At 40.4% G+C, this 24,819-nt stretch overlaps 1 protein-coding gene across 7 annotated transcripts in view; it reads right to left on the bottom strand.

The window, feature by feature from the left end:
- LOC146388476 (BAR/IMD domain-containing adapter protein 2-like) overlaps positions 1 to 24,441 on the bottom strand; it is a 54,685-nt gene extending 30,244 nt beyond the window's left edge. For all 7 annotated transcript variants that reach the window (XR_014800045.1, XM_084925820.1, XM_084925816.1 and 4 more), the window contains exons 1-3: positions 24,193 to 24,441; positions 9,764 to 9,839; positions 6,074 to 6,160 (exon numbers count right to left, since the gene is read on the bottom strand). Coding sequence is in view for 6 of the 7 variants with exons in the window: in XM_084925820.1 (XP_084781946.1) it covers positions 6,074 to 6,160; positions 9,764 to 9,839; positions 24,193 to 24,264 (235 nt within the window). In the remaining variant the exon portion in view is untranslated. The remainder of the gene's footprint in view (positions 1 to 6,073; positions 6,161 to 9,763; positions 9,840 to 24,192) is intronic.
- Between the last annotated feature and the right edge of the window lie 378 nt (positions 24,442 to 24,819).

Genomic DNA, 24,819 nt, shown 5'->3' with positions numbered 1-24,819 from the left:
TAAACACAACAGAGTACACTAATGCACCACTGAGAGGAAACAACAGTAGACTCACTGGGGCTTCTAAAGTGCATTGATCTGTTTTGTATAGGCTACACCCTAAGAGTTGCTGCTAGTGGATTATTTCCCATGTACAAGCTCAGACCTACAAATACACACACTCTTTTGGATCATGGCATAGAAATAGTAGACAAGGTTTTAGATGACATAAAAATCTGATTTGCATAAATGGATGTCGGATGTGGACATACTGGTTTGATCACACTTTCACACTGGCATGGCACTAACTGCTGGTTTTCATTGGTGGCAGCCTAACCAGCAGAATTTAAATGTGCTGTAGCAGTCATTTTGGCAGTGGAGCACTCTGCAGCAGAGAAGAAGCTGCTCCTGGATCTGCAGCCAGTTGAAGGCAGAGCTGTTTCTGTAAAAGATACATTTTTAAAAATGTATACAGCACCTGTACGTTCCCCACTTCCACCAGAGACCAGGGTTAGCAGCTTGTGAATATTGGAAAGCACAACAACCCAACAGCATTAGGTCACTGTGCTGGTGACGTTTAAGATTAGAATTACTTCATCTTAGCATCCGATTAGGCTAAGCTATATGATATGCTGAATATTAAAAGGCTCAAGGTGGCTCTATTTTCTTTACTCACTTAGGAATATCTACCCTCAACAAAGTGTGCACCATCTCTTTAAGAGGGCACTAAGGTACACTTTCCATAGACTATCTGTATTTGGTAGAATAAATAGGTAGATTTGCAGATGGCTGAGCCTACATTTGAGTACAACAAACATATTGATTGCTGTAATTAATCGTTCAGATGAGACTATCAAGAACCACCAAGTTGCCTAGCAACATAGTGTTTATACGTGTGAGTATATGTGCTAATATGCATTTTTGTGGACAGCTGCTGTGTAGTTTATATTGATTATACATCTCTGCATTGTCTACCTTAGTGACCTTTTATTAAAGTGACAGATCTACACAACCTCGATTTTGCGTAGGATTACTTTAACAGTAACCTTTACACTGAGCCTTGAGTAAAATTGTCCAGTACTATGCCGTTCCCTGCCATGAACAAATGAAGGGCATTGTGAATGTGTGTAGATGGAGACTGTAGGGGCCACTAGCTTCCCAGCATGCAATGCGTATCTCAGAAATAGAGCAGGATAAGGCAGAGACCCCTGGGATGGTGGCACAGAGCTAAGAAAAGAGCTCCTCTGCTCTCATTTAAACAGGGACAGGTGCTGGAGGAGGAGAGAGGTAGGCCACACTAAAGACAGACAGACCGTTAAAGAGACATGCATGTATAAAGTATGTGTATTCAAATACAGCATGTCAAAGTTAACTCCTCATGTCCCAGTATTTACTCTCAGCAACAACCATGTCATTTACTGTAGTCTTTTAGACAGCATACAATTACAGGCAGATATTTAATGCCTGTGTCCCAGGTCCATTAACCTAAAAAAGACAGTTATGCTACATCAGTTTGCAGCCTCATTTTCCCAGAGTGTACCACTTTTTTCTACAATAATTACTGGGAGGAATATGAGTTTTTGTGTGCGAGTGTGTGCTTTTAATATTTGCCTCCCTTTTTTTTTTTCCTAATGCATGTTATTTCCCGAAAGACATGTCTTTGTGCTGAATCATGCAAGATGTTATTAAAATTTGGCTATTAGCAAGGCTAGAGAAGCTGATAAGAGGGGATGAAATATATTTGATTTCCTCTGGCTGGGGAGTCTAAAGTGTATGCATTTCACATTCTTGCCTGGGTTGTTGAAAACAGACGAATAAATCAAATGGCCAAAGGGGAGTTTGTTTTATTGTTAGCCAGAGACAGGGTAAATGAAAGTCACAGCAAATATAAAAACAATATGTTATCTACGAAATTTCTGTGCTTGCACAGGTTTTTAGAAAAAGCTCTCACTGAAATGCTAACATTTAGGACAGCATAATGGAACACACCCAGCCAAGCACAGGCAAGTTTTAAAGAAGAACAGACTGACCATGCTGAGTCTTAAAGAGGCCAAAACCTTCCAGCATACCTTCAGTGAAAAGTCAGTCATGCAGATCCATGATACTCAAGTGCACAAACTAATGTGCTGACTTTCACTGGTTAGAGGGAAACCACCAAGTTTACATCTTGAAAGCTACTGGCATGGACAGCCGCAATAAATCAGTATTTTCAATTGTGCATCAGGTGGGTCTGAATAGCCTCATCTCTGCTTGAGACTGGCAGCTTGAGCCTACCTATTGTGACTGTGGCTTAGGACAGCGGTCCCCAACCTTTTTTGCACCACGGACCGGTTTATGCCCGACAATATTTTCATGGACCGGCCTTTAAGGTGTCGCGGATAAATACAACAAAATAAAACTAGTACCGGTACCGAAAAAAAGAAAAAAATATTCATAACACACGTGAAAAGACCCAGGAAAACCGAGTAAACGATCAAAACGATAACAAAATAACACTGAAAACCGATAAAAACCCTGAAAACTATACATTTCACACCTGAACCTCAACTCTCGCGGCCCGGTACCAAACGACTCACGGACCGGTACCGGTCCGAGGCCCGGGGGTTGGGGACCGCTGGCTTAGGAGATAGAGCAGGTCATCTACTAATCAGAAGGTTGATGGCTAAGTCTCTGACTGCTCTCGTCTGTGTGTCAAAGGCCAAGATACTGAACCTGAGTTGCTCCCGATGCGTTCAGCAGAGTAAGAATGCATGTAAATGCTAGACAGAAAGCGCTTAGGCATAGAGAAAAGTGCATGTTCGAATGTGTGTGTGAACTGGTGAATGGGTTGTTGTGCAATGTGCTTTGAGTGCTCAAGTAGAGTAGAAAAGCACTAGTCTATTTGCAATACACATAGCCCATGTTATGCAGCAAGAAAATGCAGACAAGACAACAGATTCAATCTACCATGATTCAGGCAATATTTCAGACATGCAAAGTTATGTGTAGACTCTTAATTTTATTTAGGTCATATTAATTTGAACTCTGAAATCAATTGAGTAGAGCAAAAATAGCCAACACACCAGACTTTGAAGCAAGACTTTTTCTGGAAAAATAGGGAAACTTAACTGACTGGCAGAAATCTAACCAACCAGCCTTGAGAAATTTAAAAGAGGGCTTGTTACAGTGACAAATCAAAATGCTTGAAATTTCCGGAGGAGTTTAAACCTGTAAACTGCCTTAGCTACAGGCGTAGTCGTAAATAACACGCCTCTAGCTTCAAATGGATATAAACACAATGAAGAAGGGCTGGTTGGTTGGGACTGTTGTAAATACCTCCAGCCCCACAAACACCACATTTCCCTAAAAGGGTTGGAGAGCCCCACAAGCCTCACTGAGGTTATAATTGCTCACTCCCTCCAGACCTACATGAAGAGAGAGAGATAAAGTAAGAGTAGGATGGCAGACACAGCGAACGAAAGAAAAGAAAAAGAAATGAGGGAGGGAGAGCAGGTGTGTGTGTGTGTGTTAGTGTGCATGTTCATGCATGTGTGTGGGTGGCAAAGTGACAGGCGATGATTAGCCCAACCAGAGGAGGATATGTGGGAGGGAGTATGTGGGAGTAGTGGGGCTGGTAAGAGAGAGACTCTAGGCAGAGATCTACACAAGTGGATTAAAAGAGCTCTCATACTATATAAACACATAGAAATGGCACATGGTTTATGTACAAACACACAAAACGATGTAAAGTATAAAAGGCATGAACGCACATGGAGTACAGCGCACACCAGAGTGGATTCCTGTGGGAACACGCTTTGTTGTCAATGTGTTGTAAAGAATCAAGCTAGGCTACAGTGTGTGTCGATTTGATAATGAAAACAGGCAACAGAGGCAATCATTTTCACAAAGTAATTTCATCCCTCACTGTGCAAGTGTGTGTGAGGGGGTCAAAGATGACAGGAAAAAATAAAAAGCCAGGAGAGAGGAAGGAGATGGTTAGCATCTGCAGACTCTTAGGTGTGTAGGCGGGACCGTTTGCGCCCATCTCTAACTGAGCTTTTAACAGGCTTTAAAGAGGTGCAACAAGAGCTCAAACTCATACGTGCATGTGTGAACATGCGCAAACAAAAAGAAAACGGGGGAAAAAAGATGCAGATTACCTTTAAAGGACATTGAGCCAGTCAGCTCAAACACAGCTAGTCCACAGAACAAATCAATCAGTTTTAATGGATTCTAGCTTGCTAAGGTAGAATCCATTAAAGCACTCACATCCACTGCATTTCTTACAAGCCTGATTTTACACTTTTGTCTGCTTCTATACTTCCATACTGGAAGCAGAAATTTTGTGTGCTCTCAACTTTAGCACACAGAGGCTGTGGTTTATATGGGTAGTTGAGATGCTCCCGGTCTGTGGATATTTTAGTGTTCTACCACCAGCCAAACAGGAAACCCACGGCTCTGGGGCCTAACCCTGTACATACAGTTGAACTTCAGGTCATTATATTGGACGTGACCTCAGGGTGGGGACTCTAAAATGTTGCAAGCAACCGGTTGGAAAACAAAACACTAATTCTTCCTGTGGAAAACACAGAAGCACGTAGAGAACCGCTGGGTGTAACGCACACATGATATATGAAACAGACAACAAACAACAGGATGCATTATATTTAATTACATCACAATCTTTTTTTTTTTCCAAACTTAATGAGTGAGAATCTCAGTCTTTGCTGTGTCTAGATGGGCAGACAAGAATGGGCAGATATTAAGACAGAAAGGTTTAGTCGTTTAAATATCAAGTTCTTTTCCAAATCCTCCTTGAGGCATAGGTTTTCAGTTGCCTCATACACATGGAAATATCCTACACACAATGGTCTATGTACAATTTCCAAATTTGGCAGCTTTATTTCCGTTATGAATAGGATTGAAATCAAATCCCAGCACACACAGAAACTTCAAGCACATTCAATAATGTGTATTTTTAAGAATAAGGTAGAATTCAGTGCTGTTACAGTCCAAGTGGTTGGTGGTGCAAGAGGAGATTAGACCAGCTGTCAGTTAGACTACATATATATTCTTCTGTCTTTGTGACAACTTCAACCGAGGTTGTCTGGTCACGAAGAGCCAGCTACTGTAAGCATGGAAGTACTGCTGTGAACTTTGGAATCAATAGAAATCCACACAAACGCTGTGAGATATAGAGATAGAGAGAGCGAGACGATCGCTTGCTGAATAAAACATCCTGAAAGCACTTTCATGTCAGTCCCTGTTGGCTGGGCTGGAGGAAACCCAAACTGTATCTCAGCTCCACAGCAACAAAGGCCCCATCAAATCAACAGCTACTTCTGCGCAGATCAAGCAGCCGAGTGCACAATCAGTGCAAAAGGGAATCTCTTCAAACATGAGCTGATTTCCCCTGGGCTGGGGACAGCAAACACACGCACAGACGCACAGACGCACACACACACACACACAGAAAATCACTGATCACCTAGGAAACTACTCACTACGAGAGCACCAGGTGTTGCTTTTCCAATTGACCTCTATGTTTGCAACCAGAATGCTCACATCCAGACACACCTAATTGACATGACTTAAGCACTTAATCTAAAGAGCAACACGTCCAGTATACGCATACATTTTTCCACAAAATGAAAGCATGCCATGCAGGAAAAGTATCAAACTGGCACTCTCCTACCAAAAATCTAAAAAGACTTTATACTTTTCAGCTTGGTTGAAAGCATCTAACTATGTATGCTGTTGAAAATGACAATGTTCAGCCCGAGCCTCACTGTGCTGCTGATGATACTGCACTCATCATTGTTTTGTTTTTCCTTCCTAGAACATTTCCCTATGAAAAGGAAGCCCGTGTAGTGAAGAAGTCATTTCCTCCATGAGTGAAATGACTAGATTAAAAAGACTAATTAAAAAGCACCTTCTCTATCAACCCACATGTTTTCTTCTTAAATGCTACTTAACTGTCACATTATTTTATACACAGAAAGATAATGCGGCTTCTCTATAAGGCCAATGTAACCAGAAAAAAGGAAGGAAAAAATATAACCCTCCAATAAGATGGAAAGAAAGAAGGTAGGGTCATCATATATACATCACTTACCCAAGTCTTTGGATCCTTGACTCTCACTGGCCAATTCACCCATTCTGACCAGAGCATCAAAGTAGCCTTTGGCAGCAAATGTCACATCTAGAAGAAAATAGGAGTGAGTACAAAAAGAAATAAAGGGATTATTAGTTTAAAGGTTACAGAACAGTCCACTTTCCATTCTGAAAAAAACCTCACAATGCACAGTTTAGCTTTGTGTGAATACAGGTGACAGCTTTCTATACAGTGATCTCTAGTTTCTCTTAGAAGTATTTCAAACAATAAATCTCTTTTTTTTCCTTTTGTTCTGTTTCTAGTTTCATATGAAAAATAATAAATGTTGCACCTTTGAGTCAGAATAAAGTATGTGAGCATTTTTTGGGTCACTTCAGATAAATTCATTTTGCTATGAAACCACTCACTCAATATTTTATAACACCTGGAAACACTTCCTTTGTCCATGTTTTAACAGCTTTTCCATGTTAATTTTTTGTGCCATACCCTGCAGAAGCCTTTTTTAAAATAAGTTTGCAAGTGTGCTTTATTTTTTCCCCTCTATATCAGCGGTCCCCAACCCCCGGGCCTCGGACCAGTACCGGTCCGTGAGTCGTTTGGTACCGGGCCGCGAGAGTTGAGGCTCAGGTGTGAAATGTATGGTTTTCAGGGTTTTTAAATTGGTTTTCAGCGTTATTTTGTTATCGTTAACTCGGTTTTCCTGGGTCTTTTCACGTGTGTTATGAATAAATCTTTTTTTCGGTACCGGTACTAGTTTTATTTTGTTGTATGTATCCGCGACACCTTAAAGGCCGGTCCATGAAAATATTGTCGGGCATAAACCGGTCCGTGGCGCAAAAAAGGTTGGGGACCGCTGCTCTATATCATACAGTAAAGAAAAGCTAAGTATTTATTATATATAAATATAAATAAATGTATATAAAATGCACAGGCCTCTTTTTGATCCACGGCCAATAGGTCACATACATACGAAAAAAAGAGAAATCAATAGCTCCTTGTTTCACAAAGGAAAGAGTAATGTCATGCTGTTAACCACATGCTGATAATCGCCACTGGACTTTTGCTTCTTCCATTCCATTTAATCTTTTATGTCAATATGTTTGAACACCCCACAGCAGGGTGACACAGTGACTGTGTTGGCTGCTGATTGACAAGCCTCGTACACCTGTATAGACAATGATTCCACAGGCTCCCCACTAGCACTAATGCAAGGCATAAAGCATACAGTGTTTCTAAAATTCTCACATGACATACAGTGAATGCACATGGCTGTAGGTCTCGTGACCAATAAGGGGCTACTCGTGCACACACAGAAAGTTTGACTTTTGCTCCATGCATGCACAAAAACAATCAGTGAAGTTAATCCAAATGGGCAGTCGTTCTGCTTGTATTTGCTCTGCGGCTAAATAAGGAGTCGTCCTGGCTGCACAAATCAATATCCACCTCAGCCACTATCATTTCAACCGCACCTGACCAGGCTAACAAAGGTCACACAGGGCAGAGTCAGCTTCCAGTGATTTCTGCCTTACTACCATGCAGTCCTCCACCAGTCTGACAATCTCCAGCAAATAATGGCCAGTGCTTTTTGAGGTGAATTCAACAGCAGTCCAGGTGACAGATGGGCCTGTGCCTTTCAGACAGCTGCCAGGTGAGAGGCGCATTTACAACAATGTCCTGGCAGGGGCAAGCTATTTCTAGCAGACAGATGCAGCTGCCCTGCAATAGCAATAAGGGAAGTCTCCTAGGCTGGAAGCCTCGAAGCTCTGCTCCGAGGCTGAGGGACATATGCTAATGCTAATCCCAATTACAGCTGAGTCAATGGCAGGAGATGGCCTGTGCTTCCTTCTTTCTCTACTGCATGGGAAAGACCAGAGAAATAAGAGCAGAGCCTTCAGAGCATCATAGCTGAGTCCTCTTCGTTATGTCAAACAGGCCTCCTGCCTGCCTTGATGTGGAAAGTGTGAATGTGTGAGTGTCAGTTCATGTGAGTTTGCACATGTGTGGTAGGGGGGGTTGTGAGAGCTCTTGCAGATCTCCCAGCAACAGACACTTTCTTTTTGCTGATGCTGCTGCTGTAGCATGTGTGATAGTGTCTCTGTAACTGAAGAATGGCTGATTAGATAAGCTGAATCTATACGGGTGGGTCTATCTAATGAAATGTGTGATAAGGGGTTCAGAGAGACAGACGGAGAGGATTATTGGATCTCCGATTGCACGGCAGGCAAATGGTAGGGGAGGGGTTTATTTGAGAGCTACTGATCCTTCACTCTGAGGAGGGATAACACATCTTGATCAAGACAGTAAAGATTTTCTGTGTCAAAATCATCATATTGTCAGGGGACTTGTATAAAAAAATTACAGGCTCTGTTGGCTTGGCAGTTAGACTCGGTCAGTCGCAGCATTTGTTGCTTTTACACTTACCAGCCACTGTGAAATTCACTGACTGAATGCTGTGTTGGAAAACCTGTAATACTCTAATACCCAGACCAAGCAGGCCTATCAGTGAAGGCTTTTGGCATTTCTGGTGTGGGATAATTTCAGTGATTGCACCATATGGATATGGTGTGCACTCCCATCCCCAGCCCCCTCAAATGAGAGCTGCTTAGTCCCTTGGGTTTAGCCAATTCTGCAAAGTGGGTCTTTAATGGCTCTGTGAGAGCCTACCAGTCTGTTTCCTACTTAAACCAAGGACAGGATTAGTTATTGTGCATCAACGGAAAGAAAAAGACTTGTTAGGGAAGAGAACATCCTTAATGGTAGGATGAGTTGGACTGGCAGAGGGAGGTCTTGTTATGGTTGACGAACACATTGTATGACAGTCTTTTTGAAACTAATTTTTCACACATGCCCTACAATGCCGAATTTTTCTAAACAACGCCCAACAAAGATTTATGTGAGAATGCAAATGATGGACACAGTCAGATTTAACATGAACTGGTCTTTAAGCTGATACCTCCTGCAAAGTCCATGTGATGTGGGAATAATGCCTGCACAGTAACAGTTGTGCAAATTCACAGCCAGCAAGTGGTCATCCTGCACCCTGCACATCCTACCTTACCTTGCCTAAATTAAATACAGTACAGTTTCCAGCAGTGAGATAACACTGCTGTGTGCTACATGTGAGAAAGGACAACACTGTACAATGTCCTGACCTGATTTTCTAAAAGCAGCTCAAATCAGAGAGTAAATGAAGAATTCAAAAGGCATGGCTGTAAGTGTTTGGGATTCCAACAAACAAATGCACAAGCACAAGCACATAGCCACACAGCCACACACACACTTGTTTTCCTTTGTAAATCTGACTGCTGACAGTGAGCTATCCTCGCTTTTGAATTAGATTAGAGGCCTTTTGTGTTGCTCTGACTACACCTCTATAACCATGTACAAGCAATGCCAGAAGCTCTGCACCAAATGATTAGGTCTGCCTATTTAGCATAAGGATACATTTTGTAGGGTTTTTTTGTTTTGTTTTTTTAAAATGCATAAAAAAAGGATATGTAGCTAGATACATAAAGCAAGGGAGAGAGAGTGTGTGTGTGTGTGTGTGTGTGTGTGTGTGTGTGTGTGTGTGTGTGTGTGTGTGTGTGTGTGTGTGAGATAAAGAAAGAGAAAGAAACAGAGTGTTTTCTTGGCTAAGTGCCTAAATCTGCAGTGAAACAGGAGCATGAAAGAAAAAAAGAAAGGACTTACTGGCAAGGGCCTTCTCATAGTTCTTCCCCATGGCAACAAAGTTCCGTAAGCAGGGATTGAACTGCTCCATAATGGTCTGAAAAAGAAAACAAGAAATAGATGGGAGGTTGGGCATTTACTTATCATTAGACTGTAAGTCAAGAGCAAAGACTTGCATATTGCTTTATTTATTCGCTATTCCACTTTTTGCCTCACATTCTCTTTATATGCAAAGCTTCTCCAGGTGCACAAAAGCAGTTTTCTATAAAGTAAACAGCTATATACAGAACACATACCAGTGTACAGACCAACAGGCAACCTCTGGGGCTGAAATATGGAGCCAAAGTCGACGTGCCAAAAAGCTGCAGTTCCTCAAATGATTACTGGAGGCTTGCTCCGAAAGCAAGTCGGTCCCCATAGACTGCCATGTTAAAATGCCCAACTTCACAGTAGAAATAAACATGTTTACAGCATAGTGCAAAAGGGGGTTTGGTGTCTTAACAAATTAAAATGTAAACTTACCAATTCAAATGTAATACGTCTTAAAGTTTTATCTTTTTACTGAACTATAGCTCTCGACTGTGTTTGTAGGGTTGCTGCCTTTTGAATGCCTGACAAAACATCCAGCTTACAGTGTGATTAATTGTACTAACAGCCTTTCCAAGAACTGTGTGCTGCAGTACTGGTTCAGTGAAATTCAAGCATTTTATTAATGGGTTTCTCATTTTTATAATAACCAGTCGCAGAAGTCATATCTTTTGTTTTGGCTGGATCAGTAAGCTACACTGTTTTGCTCCGGAAATACTGTATCCCAATACACTCCAAGGTGCAGTGTAAAATGCTGAGAATGCATGATTCTTGACACTTCTCAACACCACCTCCCTTCTCCTCCCCTCCTTCGCTTCTCCAGGGCTTCCTCCAATTAGCCGGTCCCTAGTCACATAGTCAGGAATAGCCAGGGGGAAAGAGAGACAACTACAACACTGCTGCAGCAGCAGCAGTCTCCACCAACCATCAATACTGCTGGAGAACACTTTATGATCTACTTCTAGCCTGAATCCACACAGTGGCAAAATAATATGGTAAGGTGCCACTAGTGTCAAGCTAAAACTCCATCAGCCCATCCTGAAAATCATGGGCCTCTTATCCTCACTCAGACTTCAGCATTTTTGCTTTTCCCTTCATTTTTCTGCCAGTTTTTTTCCTTATTGCTTTTTTTAAACTGTGCCAAAAGTTGAGCAGCACCATATATGCATGTAATCCATCTATAGTGAAAGTCCAAATGAGTAAGATATAAACTGCCTATTATTTTTCTTTATCATAAGTAATTAAATTACTACACCTTTTTATGACTCTGCTTACAAAAAAAATTGTAAAACTGGAGCAAACTACAAGTAATAACGTCAAAATGCCAAAAGACAAGTCACCATCAATGACTCATTTACTCTGATTTACTGGTTTAGATCTATACATCTATTGGCAAATGCAATTTAAAAGCTATTCAACTAGGATATAGTTTTAAGTATTGCTACAAAAAATTTTTATTGTCTGTCAACAATATTTTTATAACAAATACCTGATAGACTTTTGCCCTATAAAGGAAAACCATAAAGGCTGAGGAGTTTGTAAAGTTAGAAAGGCAAGGCTGGGTGGATAGGACATGTGCAGAGGGAGGATAGTGGATATACTGGAGAAAGGATGTTGAAGAGGAAAAGAGGACGACCACAGAGGTTCATGGATGTAATGAAGTACGACATGCAGTGGATTGGTGTGATAAAAGAGGATGCTAGGGATGGGGTGCGATAGAAGCAAATGATCTGCTGTGGTGACCCCTAAAGCGAGCAGCCAAAAGAAGAAGTGATGCTTTATTGTAGAGAATTTACATTTTCAAAATGGTCAAGAGAAAAGAGAAAAATAAAAAGGTTGTTGTTCATTCATTATATTAACTAGCAATTTCACACCACTGCCTTCAGAGCTGTGCTGTGCATGTTTTAAAGACATTGCTAGACCACTGTAATCAATGAAGTCACAAGTTGGTTTGCAGCACAAATCATGTGATGACACTATTCCTCAATTACCCAAACATCTTTTTCTGCGTTATATTATAAACTGGATATAGATACAACTTGTGGGCCACTACTGTGTATATATAGTGTTAGTTAAATATCTGTGTAGGTTTGCAATCATCCATGTCATGAGAGTCTTGAGTGCTTTAAAAAGCAAACACCTCCAAAGGGGCCAACCCCCACTAGGAGTTAAATACCTGAGATTCTCCACCATTGTTTTTTTATATAACTAAAGAAGCTCTGAAGGAAACCAGCAAATGTTTACTACCAATGCTTAAACATTGAAATATAATTAACAGTATAAGCAAAGAAACACATCAGATTAATAGTAATTTAGTTGTTGCTCTTGTTTCAGTATTTTGCTTTACAGGGATGTCCCATATCATATTGTCCCTGCTAATGCCAGTAATAAATTTGCCTTTACGTTCTAGCACACTCGGGCATGTCTGAGAGTCAGAGCCATGTGTCCATCTCAGGTAATGATTTAGTATCTAAACAGGCAGCTATTTTAATAACCTCCAAGAGAACGAAGTACTTTGCAAAACATGCGAGAAAAATGTTCCCGCTAAAACTGAAAATAACAAATTTGTTTCACCACTTGAGACAAAAACACTGTTCCAGACAACCAGGCTACAAAAGGGGGAGAAACTAGCTAGAGATAAGCAACTCACACTTAAACAAATGCTCCACTGAGTACCACTGGAATGCTCGCTAGTTGTGTTCCATATATCAGGGAAAGAGGGCAGTGGATAAAAATTCCTTGCTACTTTTGTGTTTACGTTTGACTTGACTGTGTCATCGGATATATTGCTGTATCACTACTACTGCACTATAAACCCGCTGCAGCTGGCACCTTGTTTAAGAAAATTCACACTTCAAATTAGGTAGTCTGACATCAATGACAGTAGCTCATTGGAAAAAACCCTTTTACACTACTGAGGTTACATTGCTCAGTAGATTAAATATTTTTCTTCCAAATTTTCTGGAAATATTGTAATATAATTTTGAAGCTATACCCCACTCCTATAGCTTTATTTTAGAAACCCACAAATCTCTGCACAACATATGAAGTATTTTAGTATTTGCTGTGGTCAGAGCAACACTACCAGTGAGCAAAAGGACAAGGAAGAGTTGTTCAGGATCCTATATTGTTTGGCTAAAATCAGAAGTCACAGCCTTTTAGAGTCCTCCTCCTCTTCTGTTGACTGAGTCTAGCTGTCAATTAAAACGGACTCATGGTAAGTCTACAGTGCACCGTGGAACAACAATACAGTGAGAAACTTTGTTCTTATACAGATACAAACACACACAAGGCAACAACGTCCTACAGACTCTTCAGTGGTCTGCTTACTCTTCAGTCTGCTTACTTATTTTATTTTTTAATAAAAAAAATTGTTTTAAATAAACTTATTCCAAAGTTACGATGAAACAATAGTAAAATGCATATTATAAATTATTGTAATGTTCTCCCCCCGGGTCTGTTAGACTAACACACTCAAAGGATACAAATATAATTGGTTGAGAACCTTATCTCAAGTTCACATAGCACCTCAATACAAATTGTATCCCTGCTTGTTCTACCTCTGGGAAGATAAAAGACAACCCTCAGGACCTTGCTAAGAAAATATTTATTCCTAAATTATTCAGTGCATCTCATTGAAGAGGTTACACAAACGTGTGTATCACAAATTCACAAATACATGTGTGTGTACTCGTGCACACACCTACATTGATACAAGTGGTTATAATAAAGAGTGGTGGTGTTTAAAACTGGTGGGAGGATTACATAAAAAAAAAAGCTAGGCTCAGTACAGCATCATTACAGAACATTCTCCCACTGAAGAGGCCAAAGGTATGTGACACAAGCCTAGCTGCCTTTTCTTCCACGTTCCGAACACACACACACACACACACACTGTCACTCTATAAACAGACAGTAATGCATGCAGCTATGGAGCCAATTTACAGTATTATGCGATTAGCTACTGATATAACTATTATATAAGAGACATGAATTACAATACAACTTAAATGACATGTAGTTAAGGGAAGTGAAGAAGTGAAAAAAAAGTGAGGTAGTTTCTTTCTTCATCTCTTCCCATTGTTGCTAAATTTGTCATCCCAGTTCTCTTGTGCTACATTGTTACCCTAATTGTGACAACTAATTGGGAAATGGGGCCAGGAGACACTTAAGGTTTTGCGACAGAGAGGCAGGGAGGGAGAGAGAGCTATCAAGTAGATGACTGAATAGAAAACTGTGAGGATGAAATATTCTATGAATTACGAAGAAAAGGTGTATAATCAGCTACTGTATCCCCCTCTTTTCAAACTCGTTGTATCATCTTCTAATTAAAGAATTCATAAAATAAGAAATAAGTCAAGGCTGGAGTCATTTTCTCCTCTTCTGAGAGGAAGAGTCTGCTCATTTCGTCACTGCCTACACGAAGACTGATTGAATTCATTATCAGCACTCGGAGCAAAAAATTAAGGGAGACAATCAAAGGAGGGCAGACTAATGTCTCCTGCAAAATTAATCAGATCTCTTTGACACCCAGCTGTGCTGCAGAGGTGAGACAGGGAGAATACAGAGAACTGTGGCGTGCATGAGTGCATGTATAAAGGAGGATTAGAGGAAAACTTTATTAGGCGACGTAAAAAATGATTTCTTTCTGCGCACTAAACAAATCAATGTTTCCCCTCACCATAGCAGTAACAATCGAAACAAGGTCGATGCATCTAGATGGCAGATTCAAATTATGGGACAGTCATTCATCTCTGCTCACTCTGTTCTCCTCTGTCACACACACACACACACCTACGCACACAAACATCGTAATGACATGCAAAGGGGGCAATTTGAAACTAACACCAGCTGATTAGAACCAGGGGGAATCACGCGCAATCAGAAGCCAGGAAGCCATCATCTGTTCCCTCTCACCCTCCCCTCTCTCATTCCTTCTCACTTCCTCTTCAACATAGCAACTTGTCACAGGCCTAAAAAAAAATTAAATAAATACATAAATGCCCAGATCACATGAAAGCTGAATCTGCCATTTACTGCATTTGTGAGGACTGTAAGGACCTATCACATGATGAGAGCCGACAGAAGCTGCCAGAGCTGCTGATGTTATTAGGGAAGAATGTTAAGAAAGTGGATACTGTGTGGACTGACTAGTGGCAAAAATGCCATTTGCCTTTCTCTTTCTTAATAATGAGGGTGCATAAGCAAAGAATGAGTCTCAATCAGCTGGAGGACAACTGATACCTGAACTAATTGGTGTACTAGGACCAAATATTTTGGCTCCAGTGTGATGATTATTAACATGGGATCCAGACCGTACACCTCAGACGGGACCTTGACTAAATCATTTCTTGGGGGAAAACCCCTTGCTGGCCAAATGATGTCTCTACAGTGTGGTCACGAAACTCAGACTTTTTAACAGGGATTTTTCTTTTCACATCGACCACATGAATCAAGGTACAATCAGGGTAAAATGAAATCTTTAGACAATTAAGTTAACTAAAATTTAAACAAAATTAATCTGTGATTGTAGCAGTGGTGCTGGATTTGAATATATCTGGGTACCTGTCAGAGGGTATTCTGGTTGTTTATGCTATGCCATCCTGGGTTTTTCTCCTAAGCCAGTCAATTTGGTGCTAAGGCTGGTCACAGCTTATCAGAAAAAAAATTTTTGGTGTTAGAACTAATGAGACAGTTGCCATATTGGAAATAGGACACACGTTTAAGAGAATGCATTCCAAACTTTATCACATTTCACTAGAAGAAAGTAAATTCCATTTAAACGTCACACTTAAAATAAGACAACTGAATGTTTTGACTTCTTGCGTATACTCAAATAGGATGGGCAGTTTTATCATTTGATTTAAAAAGAAGTTAAGACTTCAAAGCATCAAAGCCCTACAGTACAGTGGCATTCCCAGCACTTATCAAGAGACTGTGAAGTACAAGGACTCTAAAGACTAACTGAAGAGCTACTGTAAACCTGAAACTGCAAACAACAATGCAAAGCATGCGCTTATGTCAGAGGTATATGCTTTGAGCAGATGCCAATGGCCAGTTCGCAGTTTCGCATACTTAAAGCCTTACTAATGCTGCAGAAGGCACATCATGTGCTCTCAGTGGAAGCCAAGGTAAAAATCAAATCTCAGAATACCACATGAATGCGTGTGTCCTTTCCAAGTTCTCTTGAAGGGAGAAAACTTTAACATTATGGGCAGAAAAAAAAAGTTAGTAGACTTCAAAAACAGCTCCTCCATTCCTTTGTTATGGAAGCGTGCACACTCAAGTGTTGTGCATCACTCATGTCAAACACAGGCATCGATATAAAATAGAACAGAGACGTTCTTCCTATAACAGTGTGCTTTGGTTGCAACAACTCCTGACAGTTTCAGCGCTGGCTTTTATGTCACAGATAATGATGTTGCTGTGCCACACAAGAGGTTTCCTTTTCTAAAATTTTGAAATGTAGTGAAACAACCCAGTGCAGGTTTAGACGCTTGTATTAAATGTCATCCAATTTTTTGAATAAGTTTTATTTTTATTGTGAACATAAACAGTGGAAAGGGTTTCGTGCAGATCTACAGTCATGGTCATTAGTCCAAAAAGACTCATGTCAGGAACTATGTAAACACTGAAAACAAACTGTTGCAAAAAAGCCTATAAATCATACATCGCCTCTTGCCAACAGTAGCCTACTTTCCATCCTCTGTCATGTAAACATGCTCCTGGTAAGATGGGAATAAAAAGGGGAATTTATGATTTGTACTATACTCTTATTAACTTGCAGCGCAGAGGGTAAATATCAGCAGTTCCTGTGTGCTGTATTTGTGAACTCAGTCAGGGTTTGCAACAATTCAATGATAATGCCTTGCATGCTACACAGAAATAAAAGGGTTTGTCAGGTTGGAGATGCCCCCTACTGTAAATATTAGTCACGAAAAGGCACTTTGGCAAATTTCAGTATAACAGAGCAGACATAAGTTTTTTTTAAGACTCTTTTGGGGTCCATAATTGTCTCTAAGGGGTCTCAGATTGAGTAGGAAAAACCAAGCCCTCTACAAACAATTACTTTATCTTTTCCTCACCTTTAAACTGAAATGTCCCCTTCTGTCTCCGCCGGACAAATAACATACACACCAGAGACCAACTATTTACTGTGTTTGTTTGCTTTTCTGTCATCTGCAGCTAGTGTGACCCCCTCATCCACCTCAGCATCAGCCATTCAACTAACTCAGTGCAGACACTGGTTACCACAGCAACCGAGACCAGACTTATTTGCTAGCTTTATTTCTTTTACCAGCAAAAGATCCTTTTCCTTTTGTGGAGGAAAGGGATGCATTTCCCACAAATCCCTCAAAATATGATTTTAGCTTTCAAATTGAAAAATAGAAAATGTTGAATCTGAGAAAATCTTTCATTGTATTTTAGGTTACGTCACTGGCTGGATGTATAGGAAATTAACATTTTTGCACATCAGTTTGAAAGCTTGCGGGCAATTCTATAAAAATAAAGAAACAAATAAATACAATGAAAAATATGTGTTGTACTGTGCAAGCATCCTACTGCTACAGAACTGCCTGTAACACTCCAGTTTCTCCACATTCGAAAACAGAAAGAAAACACCTAAACAAACTGAAACTGCAAATTTCCCATTTAAGCTTCCCACAGTGTCAGTCAACTAAGTGCTTGATTAATTTGAAAATAACATGTGGGTGGCATTGTTTTGCCACAGATTTTTTTTTTTGATGCTGATTCATGGGTGAGAACTTGAGATACATGTACATTCTGAGATATAGATGGATATAGATATAGATAAAGGTCTTTTGAATTCTACAAAAAAAGAAAGTTTACAGTGGCAGAGCAGCAAATCTGCTGCATTACTCATTTTATATCCAAATGGCAGAATTTGGCTGCGTGGAAATGTTCTCACCTAAAGGAACATTCAAACCATCTGGGTATCCATGCAGCATTACTGACTTTCTGCCCATAAGTACAACTGGCTTGGGGCTCAGAAGAGCACTGTGGCTGCCTGTTGAGCTGGCCTTGTGGGTGTAGTGTAGCCAATCCTACTGAAAGTAGCAGCATTTGCCACAGATGCATAGAGTAAGAGCGGCCACAGGCATGTTAACTCTAGTTCATGGCCCATCAATGCAAGACCATTGTGTCCATTGACACAGTACGAACTGAAATTTTCTGTCTCTGTGTCTGTATCTCTTTCTGTCTGTAATTACAGCTTCACCCTCCACAGTAATTAGGGACTATTTCAACAAGGATGTGGAATGTCTCCATCTATTTTTCCTTCTCTTCATCTCTTCTTCTTCTTCACTGGCAACACTTTAACGCTTTATTTTTCTAAAATAAACAAAATCCTTCCATATTCTTTTACATTTTCTTTCTATCCTCTACATTCGGGAGAGTAGCCATGCTAACAAGGTGACTTCAAATCAACCTTAATGATCAGTGATTGTCATGAAGCATGTTTGAGTCACTGGAGTGTAGCTTTGGATTTAGCAGTCAGCATCGCCAGTCTATGCCCTTGGAGGAAAAAAAAAAAAAAAAGCAATGATGAGTAAAAGAAAAGAGAATGTCTCTAAACCATCCGCCCCCAGACGTGCAGAGAAGGTGGGTGTGTGGAGCAATAGTCCTCTCTCAGCATCGCAGTCAAAGGCACAGGGAACAAATCTGCTGTTCCAAAGGCAATGAATGTTATGATATCTCCTGCAGTGCATAATGCAATCTTTTCAAGGCCCTAGGCACCGCAGGAATAAACTTGTTGAAACACTATATTCTGGGGGCAGATGTTCAGAAGCACAAGTCATTTTAAACTCCTTTAAATTGCATTTTATAAGACAAGTGTTGCCTTATTTGACGTGCAACAAGGAAAAAGGCAAATAAAACAATATATGGCATTTTCACTTATGCAGCTCCAGACAACTTCTTATTGTAAGACCACACAAACGACACACAGCACTGTATATACATCAAAGAGGCTGGTTTACACTAGATCCTTTCTGGGGCTTTTAGTAAGCATTTCATTAGCTCTACATCTCCTTTTATTCCCTTTCTGAAATAAACATGTCCATATTTGAAAGAAAAAAAATACTATCCTTCTATCGCTATTCCTCCCTCTCACACGCCTTCTCTAGCCCTTCACCAACTGCAAGTCTTTTAGCACAATGATATGACAGAAACACATAAGAATAATGGCACGTTGTTGCTAAGAGACCACCTGTTCAGATCTCCCACATGAGATTGTGGTGAAACTGTAGTTCTCTTATCATCACCAGAGTAACATTCATTTGAGTGTAGTGAATGTCACGACAATATTGCAACTGAGAGAGAAACCTATTACATAACAAGATGTCTTTTAGGCAGAGAAACTGCATTTCAGATGAGGGTTTTTTCTTTAATCAGACATACTGCAGCCGCTATCAGGCAACCACAAAATGAAGATCAAATAACAAGAGCGCACTGCAGAACGCGCTTGATCCACTTAACGTCAAACGACTATTTTGCCACATTCATAACAGACATTTGAGAAAATGGCATCTACTGGCTTCCGGGCTGTGTTGACATTTAGGGAGTGGTGTTCCATGGGAAAACGGCGCTGTCCTGAGGGCTAGTGGTGATGAGCCACACCCTTTTATTTCCTTACCTGTCAGGGTGTGTTCAAAACCTGCACTGCATTGTATCGGGGGCAGAACACGCAATACTTTCTGTGACAAAGGGTAAAGAAATACAAGAAAAAGTTACATTCTTCCACGGGGCGTTTAGCTTTGATGTAAACGTCCATGTTATTTATTCTTCAGGAGAGCAGCATATAATGTTAGCAATTAAGAGGTTGCACTATTGACTGGCTTAGCACACAGCTCTGTTCTTTCGAAGCTGCATTCAGGCCTGCTCTAATCTGTTTATTTGCTTCATCTTGTCCTCCCCTCCTCCCGAGCCAGGTCAGTCTGAGACTTCATCCAGCGGCATGCTAAGAGGCTTGATCTAGGCCACCACCTTTCACGGGCAGCCGGTGGCATGACCAGCTGGTGGAGATGACAGCGGTGCAGACACAGACGTTCTCAAACATGCAAGCGCTGAGTGTCAGTCTTAAGTATCTGTCTCCCTGTGTCAGCACAGGAATGACTATATACCAGTCACCTCGTCTGGAACTGCCCGTCTACGTGAGGGAGGAGAATTGAAGTGAGTCATGGAGGATCATGCAGGGATTGCTAGGTTTACAGAGTTGACTCCCTTGTTGATTAAGATAAAGTCATCTCTGGAAAGTAAGGAGTGTCTCTGCCCTTTGCTGAAGGAACAATACTCAGAGTGAGATGCAGAATCCCCACTCTTGCTCTCACCGTGCCTACAGTTCCAGCCCTGTTAAACACACACTCTCAACTGGGCTAACATGACTCACAGCAGCGCAGTTACCCCCCTCACCTCCCTAGTGATTACTTGGTATCTGCCCAGCTGCTGACTACAATGACTTTACAGTCTCTGCATATTTTTTTTTTTAACATTTTCTCTTCCTCAGGAGTTTTTTGCTTGCAAATCAGACAAACACAACTATTGTCTTCTGTCTGATATGTACAGACCAGAGAGATAAGCAGGGTTACAAGGTTTTGGAAGTTAAAGCAATTATTTTTGTGTTTATCGCTTGGAGGTGCACAAAACTATTCATGTTCAATCACCACAGGCAATTAGCACAAAAAAAGTCTAACATGAAAAACAACAACTTGAGATTCCAAGTTTGACTCTTACTCAGCAAAACACAAAGAAATATTCAATCATTGTGTATTTCTTTCCAAGCCAGTGATCATACGGTGGATGAAGTTTCCATTTACCTCTGTGCACTTTCAGGCATCCATTTTCTATCATTTTAATCTAATCCTGTAACAGAAGCCATGACTTGTACTGTTTCATCAGTTTGGCTGAAAATCCCCTGAAATTAAAGATGACAGTCTGCATTTCAGCCTCAGACAATGTGTAATTTTGCATCTTAACTCATAACAGTAGATTTAAGTGCTGAAACATGCTGATTACTGCATTATTTTGAGTGTAAACTATGGTTAATAAAATTTGTTATTACTGATCCAGCTCAATTTTTTTATCTTGATTAAACAATGATTGTGCCACATATACAGTCAATGGAATAATTATTTGACCCCCTGCTGAATTAGGAAGTTTGCTCACTTTCAAGAAATGATAAGTCTCCAATTTTCATAGCAGTTTCCTTTAAATGGGGAGACACAGAATACCAAGCAAAAATCTAGAAAAAAAACCACATTAAATTAAATAAATGCTATAAACTGACTTCTCTGTCATTTAGTGAAATAAGCATTTGATCTCCAAGCAACATATGACGTACTACTTGGTGGTCACTGGGTTTTCACATGTTTCAGGATGGATTTTGGCCCACTCCTCTTTATAGAAACTCTCTAAATCCTTTAAGGTTCTTCAAAGATTTTCTACTGAGGAGGACTGAAGTCTGGTAACTTGCTAGGCCAGTCCATGATTATGATGTGCTTCTAAGCAAGCCACTCCTTTGTTGCCTTGGCAGTGTGTTTCGATTGTTGTCATGCTGGAAGACCCAGCCACAAAGCAACAGCCCCAAAGCATAATGTTTCCACCTCCTTGAAGTTGGTGTTCTCTGGGTCATACACAGCACTTTCTTCCAAGCCTTCGCTGAATCATTCAGATGTTCACTTGAAACTTAAAATGGTCCTAAACATGTGCCTTCTTGAGCTGGGAGACCTTATGAGTGCTGCAAGATATTAGTCCACTAGGCGTAATGTGTTTCCAGAGGTGTTCTTGGTGATTGTGGTCCCAACTGCCTTCTGTGTCTGCCGGCTTTCTCAAGATCCTCCTCACCTTGTGAGGCAAGATCTTCAGACTGAGGGCAATTGATGGTCATTTTATATTTCTTACATTTCCAAATAATCGCAGCAAAACTTGTCACCTTCTCACCAAGCTTCTTGTTGATGGTCTTTTAGACCGTTGCAGCCTTGTGCAGGTTTACAGTCTTGTTCTTAATATCCTTTGAGAGCTCTTTGCTCTTGCCCATGCTGGCACAGATGTTGGACTGGAAGAAGCTGATTCAGAGGACAGGTCAGCTTTATACTCATAAAAAGTTTAGATCATTTATCGATTAATTGTAATCTGTGTACCACAAAAATAGCACATAGCTAATCTGTATATTGGGAGACATAATTCTTGGTGGGTTGCACTGGATCAAATACTTGCTTTTTTCCTGGATTTTTGGATGATATTCTGTTTCTCACAAAAATTAAACTACTATAAAAATTTGAAACTGCATTTCTTTGTGAAAATTAAAGGTCATAGGACGGGATCAAATAATAATGTCTTAAAAACATGCAAACGTGTCTGTTAACATATACCCAAAGCTAGTCTTAATCATCTTGTAGAGAGGCAGACAATATCTAGAGTTGTGTTTCAAGGATGACCAGAATAAAGACAATAACACACAATAACACAGATACTTGTGGAATAATTTCTGACTGTTAACTCAGTTCATCATTGTAGCTCTACTGCATTAACAACACGCAGTATACAGTAAAAGACTCGTGTTTCTCCCCTCACTGAGATATGGGTCACACTGAACTCTTGAAATATTAAAGAAACAGTACGAAACTTGCTTTTATGCTGCAAGGTTTGGTGAAAAAAGCATGACAAAGTGCCAAAGAAGCAGTGACTATAGATAACACTCACTCTCTGACCTCCTGGCTTTTGCCACTGGGTCAGTTCCCCAGTGTTGGAAGTGGGACTCTCTTTCTCCACTCTACTGCCCATCAGTGTTGGACTGTCAGGGCTTTGACAGGGAGCCTTCACCCCAGAGACAGAGACTCACTGCTGGGCTTTTACTTGAATGAGCACCAAAATCTGCAGAGGGGTCTGTTCTCCCCAAAGAACTCGGGAATCTGGAGCATTTCTTTCTTCCCCCTTTTATGGAGGGACTGATTTACCAACATTTGCAGGAAATAAGCACTTGTATAAACCCCATATGATAAAGGGCATTCAGGTAAACTTGGAACCAGTGCTGGGAACATTTACTTCAATTTATGGCTCTAAGAACCACTAGATGTCTGCTCATTTCTGATACCTCAATTCCCTGTAGGTATCAGAACAGCTCGTCTTGACTCATTCATGGATTTTGCAAAACTTCTGCTGGCTTATGCTTTGCATGGAAACAGCTAGCAATAGAGTATATTTAGGTTATTACACGTATCAATACCTAGATATATATACAGATATAAGATAGAGACCACCTCAAGCAGGCTTAAGTCATTAAGGAAACCCAAGAATATTACAGAGCAGACACAGGAGCAAGCCATCATACGGTGAGATTATGTTGACATTCCATTACTGGCTGCAACTCTAAACCATGGCAAAGGTTGTTAAACAAAGCCTGCAGTGAGGTTTAATAAATTATAAAGCAGTCAGCACGAAAACAAGTGCATGATTAGAGCATTAGCTCTTTTAAGTTATTCATCAACCACTTCTATAATCAAATGAGCATTCCAGCCATGTATACACCAACAGGGGAAAGCACTGGTAGATGATAAATGGCAAATCTCCTTATTATTCTGTCATTAGGTGCTCTTCTTTAGTATACAGCTGTAAATCCAACCCATTGCTGTTTCTACAAAAAGAATTTGAAGACAAGTTTTGCATTAAAAATACTGAGACATGAAAAAAGCTAAAAATAAATGGTGGGTTTAGATGGTGCAATCCCTTCCATTCATTTTTTTTTTACCTAGAATGTGTCTTTCCCAGAATTGAGGCTTTGCAATCAAACGCAGTTCACATGGAGTTTTAAGAAGAACAGGTTTGAAGAGGCAAATATTTACTTGTTGCAACAGGATGCTTAGACTTTTGTGCCACTCAAGCACCGACTTCTGGAATGCAGTATGTTAATGTTTCAGCAGGCTGTGCTCAATAACCAGTAGTTAACCAACGAACAGCTCACACTACCTTCAAGCAGACCACTATAGGTGTAGGCTACTCATGCATCAGGCCAAGGAGCAGGAATAGCAAGAGTGAGTGACTTTGATTTTGCAGTTTTGATGGAAAGGTGTTGCCTTAAGTTGTGGTGGAACGCAAAAGTACAGGGAGGCGGAAAATACATTATTTTGATCAAGTGAAAAATAAAAAATAATAATAATAGTAACCTGCTGAGCTTCGGCGCCTCTCCCTTAAGGGATCATCGATGATTTAAAAAAAATGGGTTTTGAATGCATCTTGACCAAAACTATACAAAGATCAAATTCATTTTGCCGCTGCAGTGTTTACTTTGCGGCTAAAATTACATGCTCGTATATACCTCCGAACTTTATTAATTAGTTGAACCTTACCTTGTAGACATTTTCCGTCAAACGGTGAACCTCGTCTGTGCGAGACATGGTGAAATCTTCAGCCAGGACCATAAACGTTGTTTTTTTTTGTTTTTTTACTTTAAACGTGTATCCGCGGAGAGAAAGGGGAAAAGAAAAAAAAAACAGGGGAGAGACGGGTAAATGCACGAGTGCGAGCTAACAACAGGCGAGATTAGAGACCGAGTGACTCTGCGCTCCCGAAATCCACTAACTAAACACACCTTCTCTCTCCACAGCTGACAGTCCGATGCTGCCTTTATGGTCTACTCGGAAATTCTGATTTTTGTTGGGCTTCCTTTATTTTATTTTATTTTTTCGCAATCTCTTAAACACTGTGTGCGATGCGAAGATTTAAACAAAAGAAGTATAACATAGTATGACATTTTACAGCTTTTGTTTACAAGTTTACAAGTAAAATCTAATACATTCGAACGTATAGTTTAGGGGTAAACAAGAATGAGAAAATATATAGGGAGGGCTTTTATCCCCCAAAAGTATAAAATTTAAAAACCCAAACCAATTATTAAAGGCTGTCATGGTAGCCTACGTTATCATGGCAATGAAAGTCACATAACGAAATTTCTACTACGTTGCGCGACGTGTTTT

This window comes from Perissodus microlepis, chromosome 4 (assembly GCF_051167445.1).
Source record: "Perissodus microlepis isolate ML-2025 ecotype Zambia chromosome 4, ASM5116744v1, whole genome shotgun sequence".
In the NCBI taxonomy this organism is placed as follows: domain Eukaryota; kingdom Metazoa; phylum Chordata; class Actinopteri; order Cichliformes; family Cichlidae; genus Perissodus; species Perissodus microlepis.
This window is presented reverse-complemented; position numbering and strand designations above follow the sequence as displayed.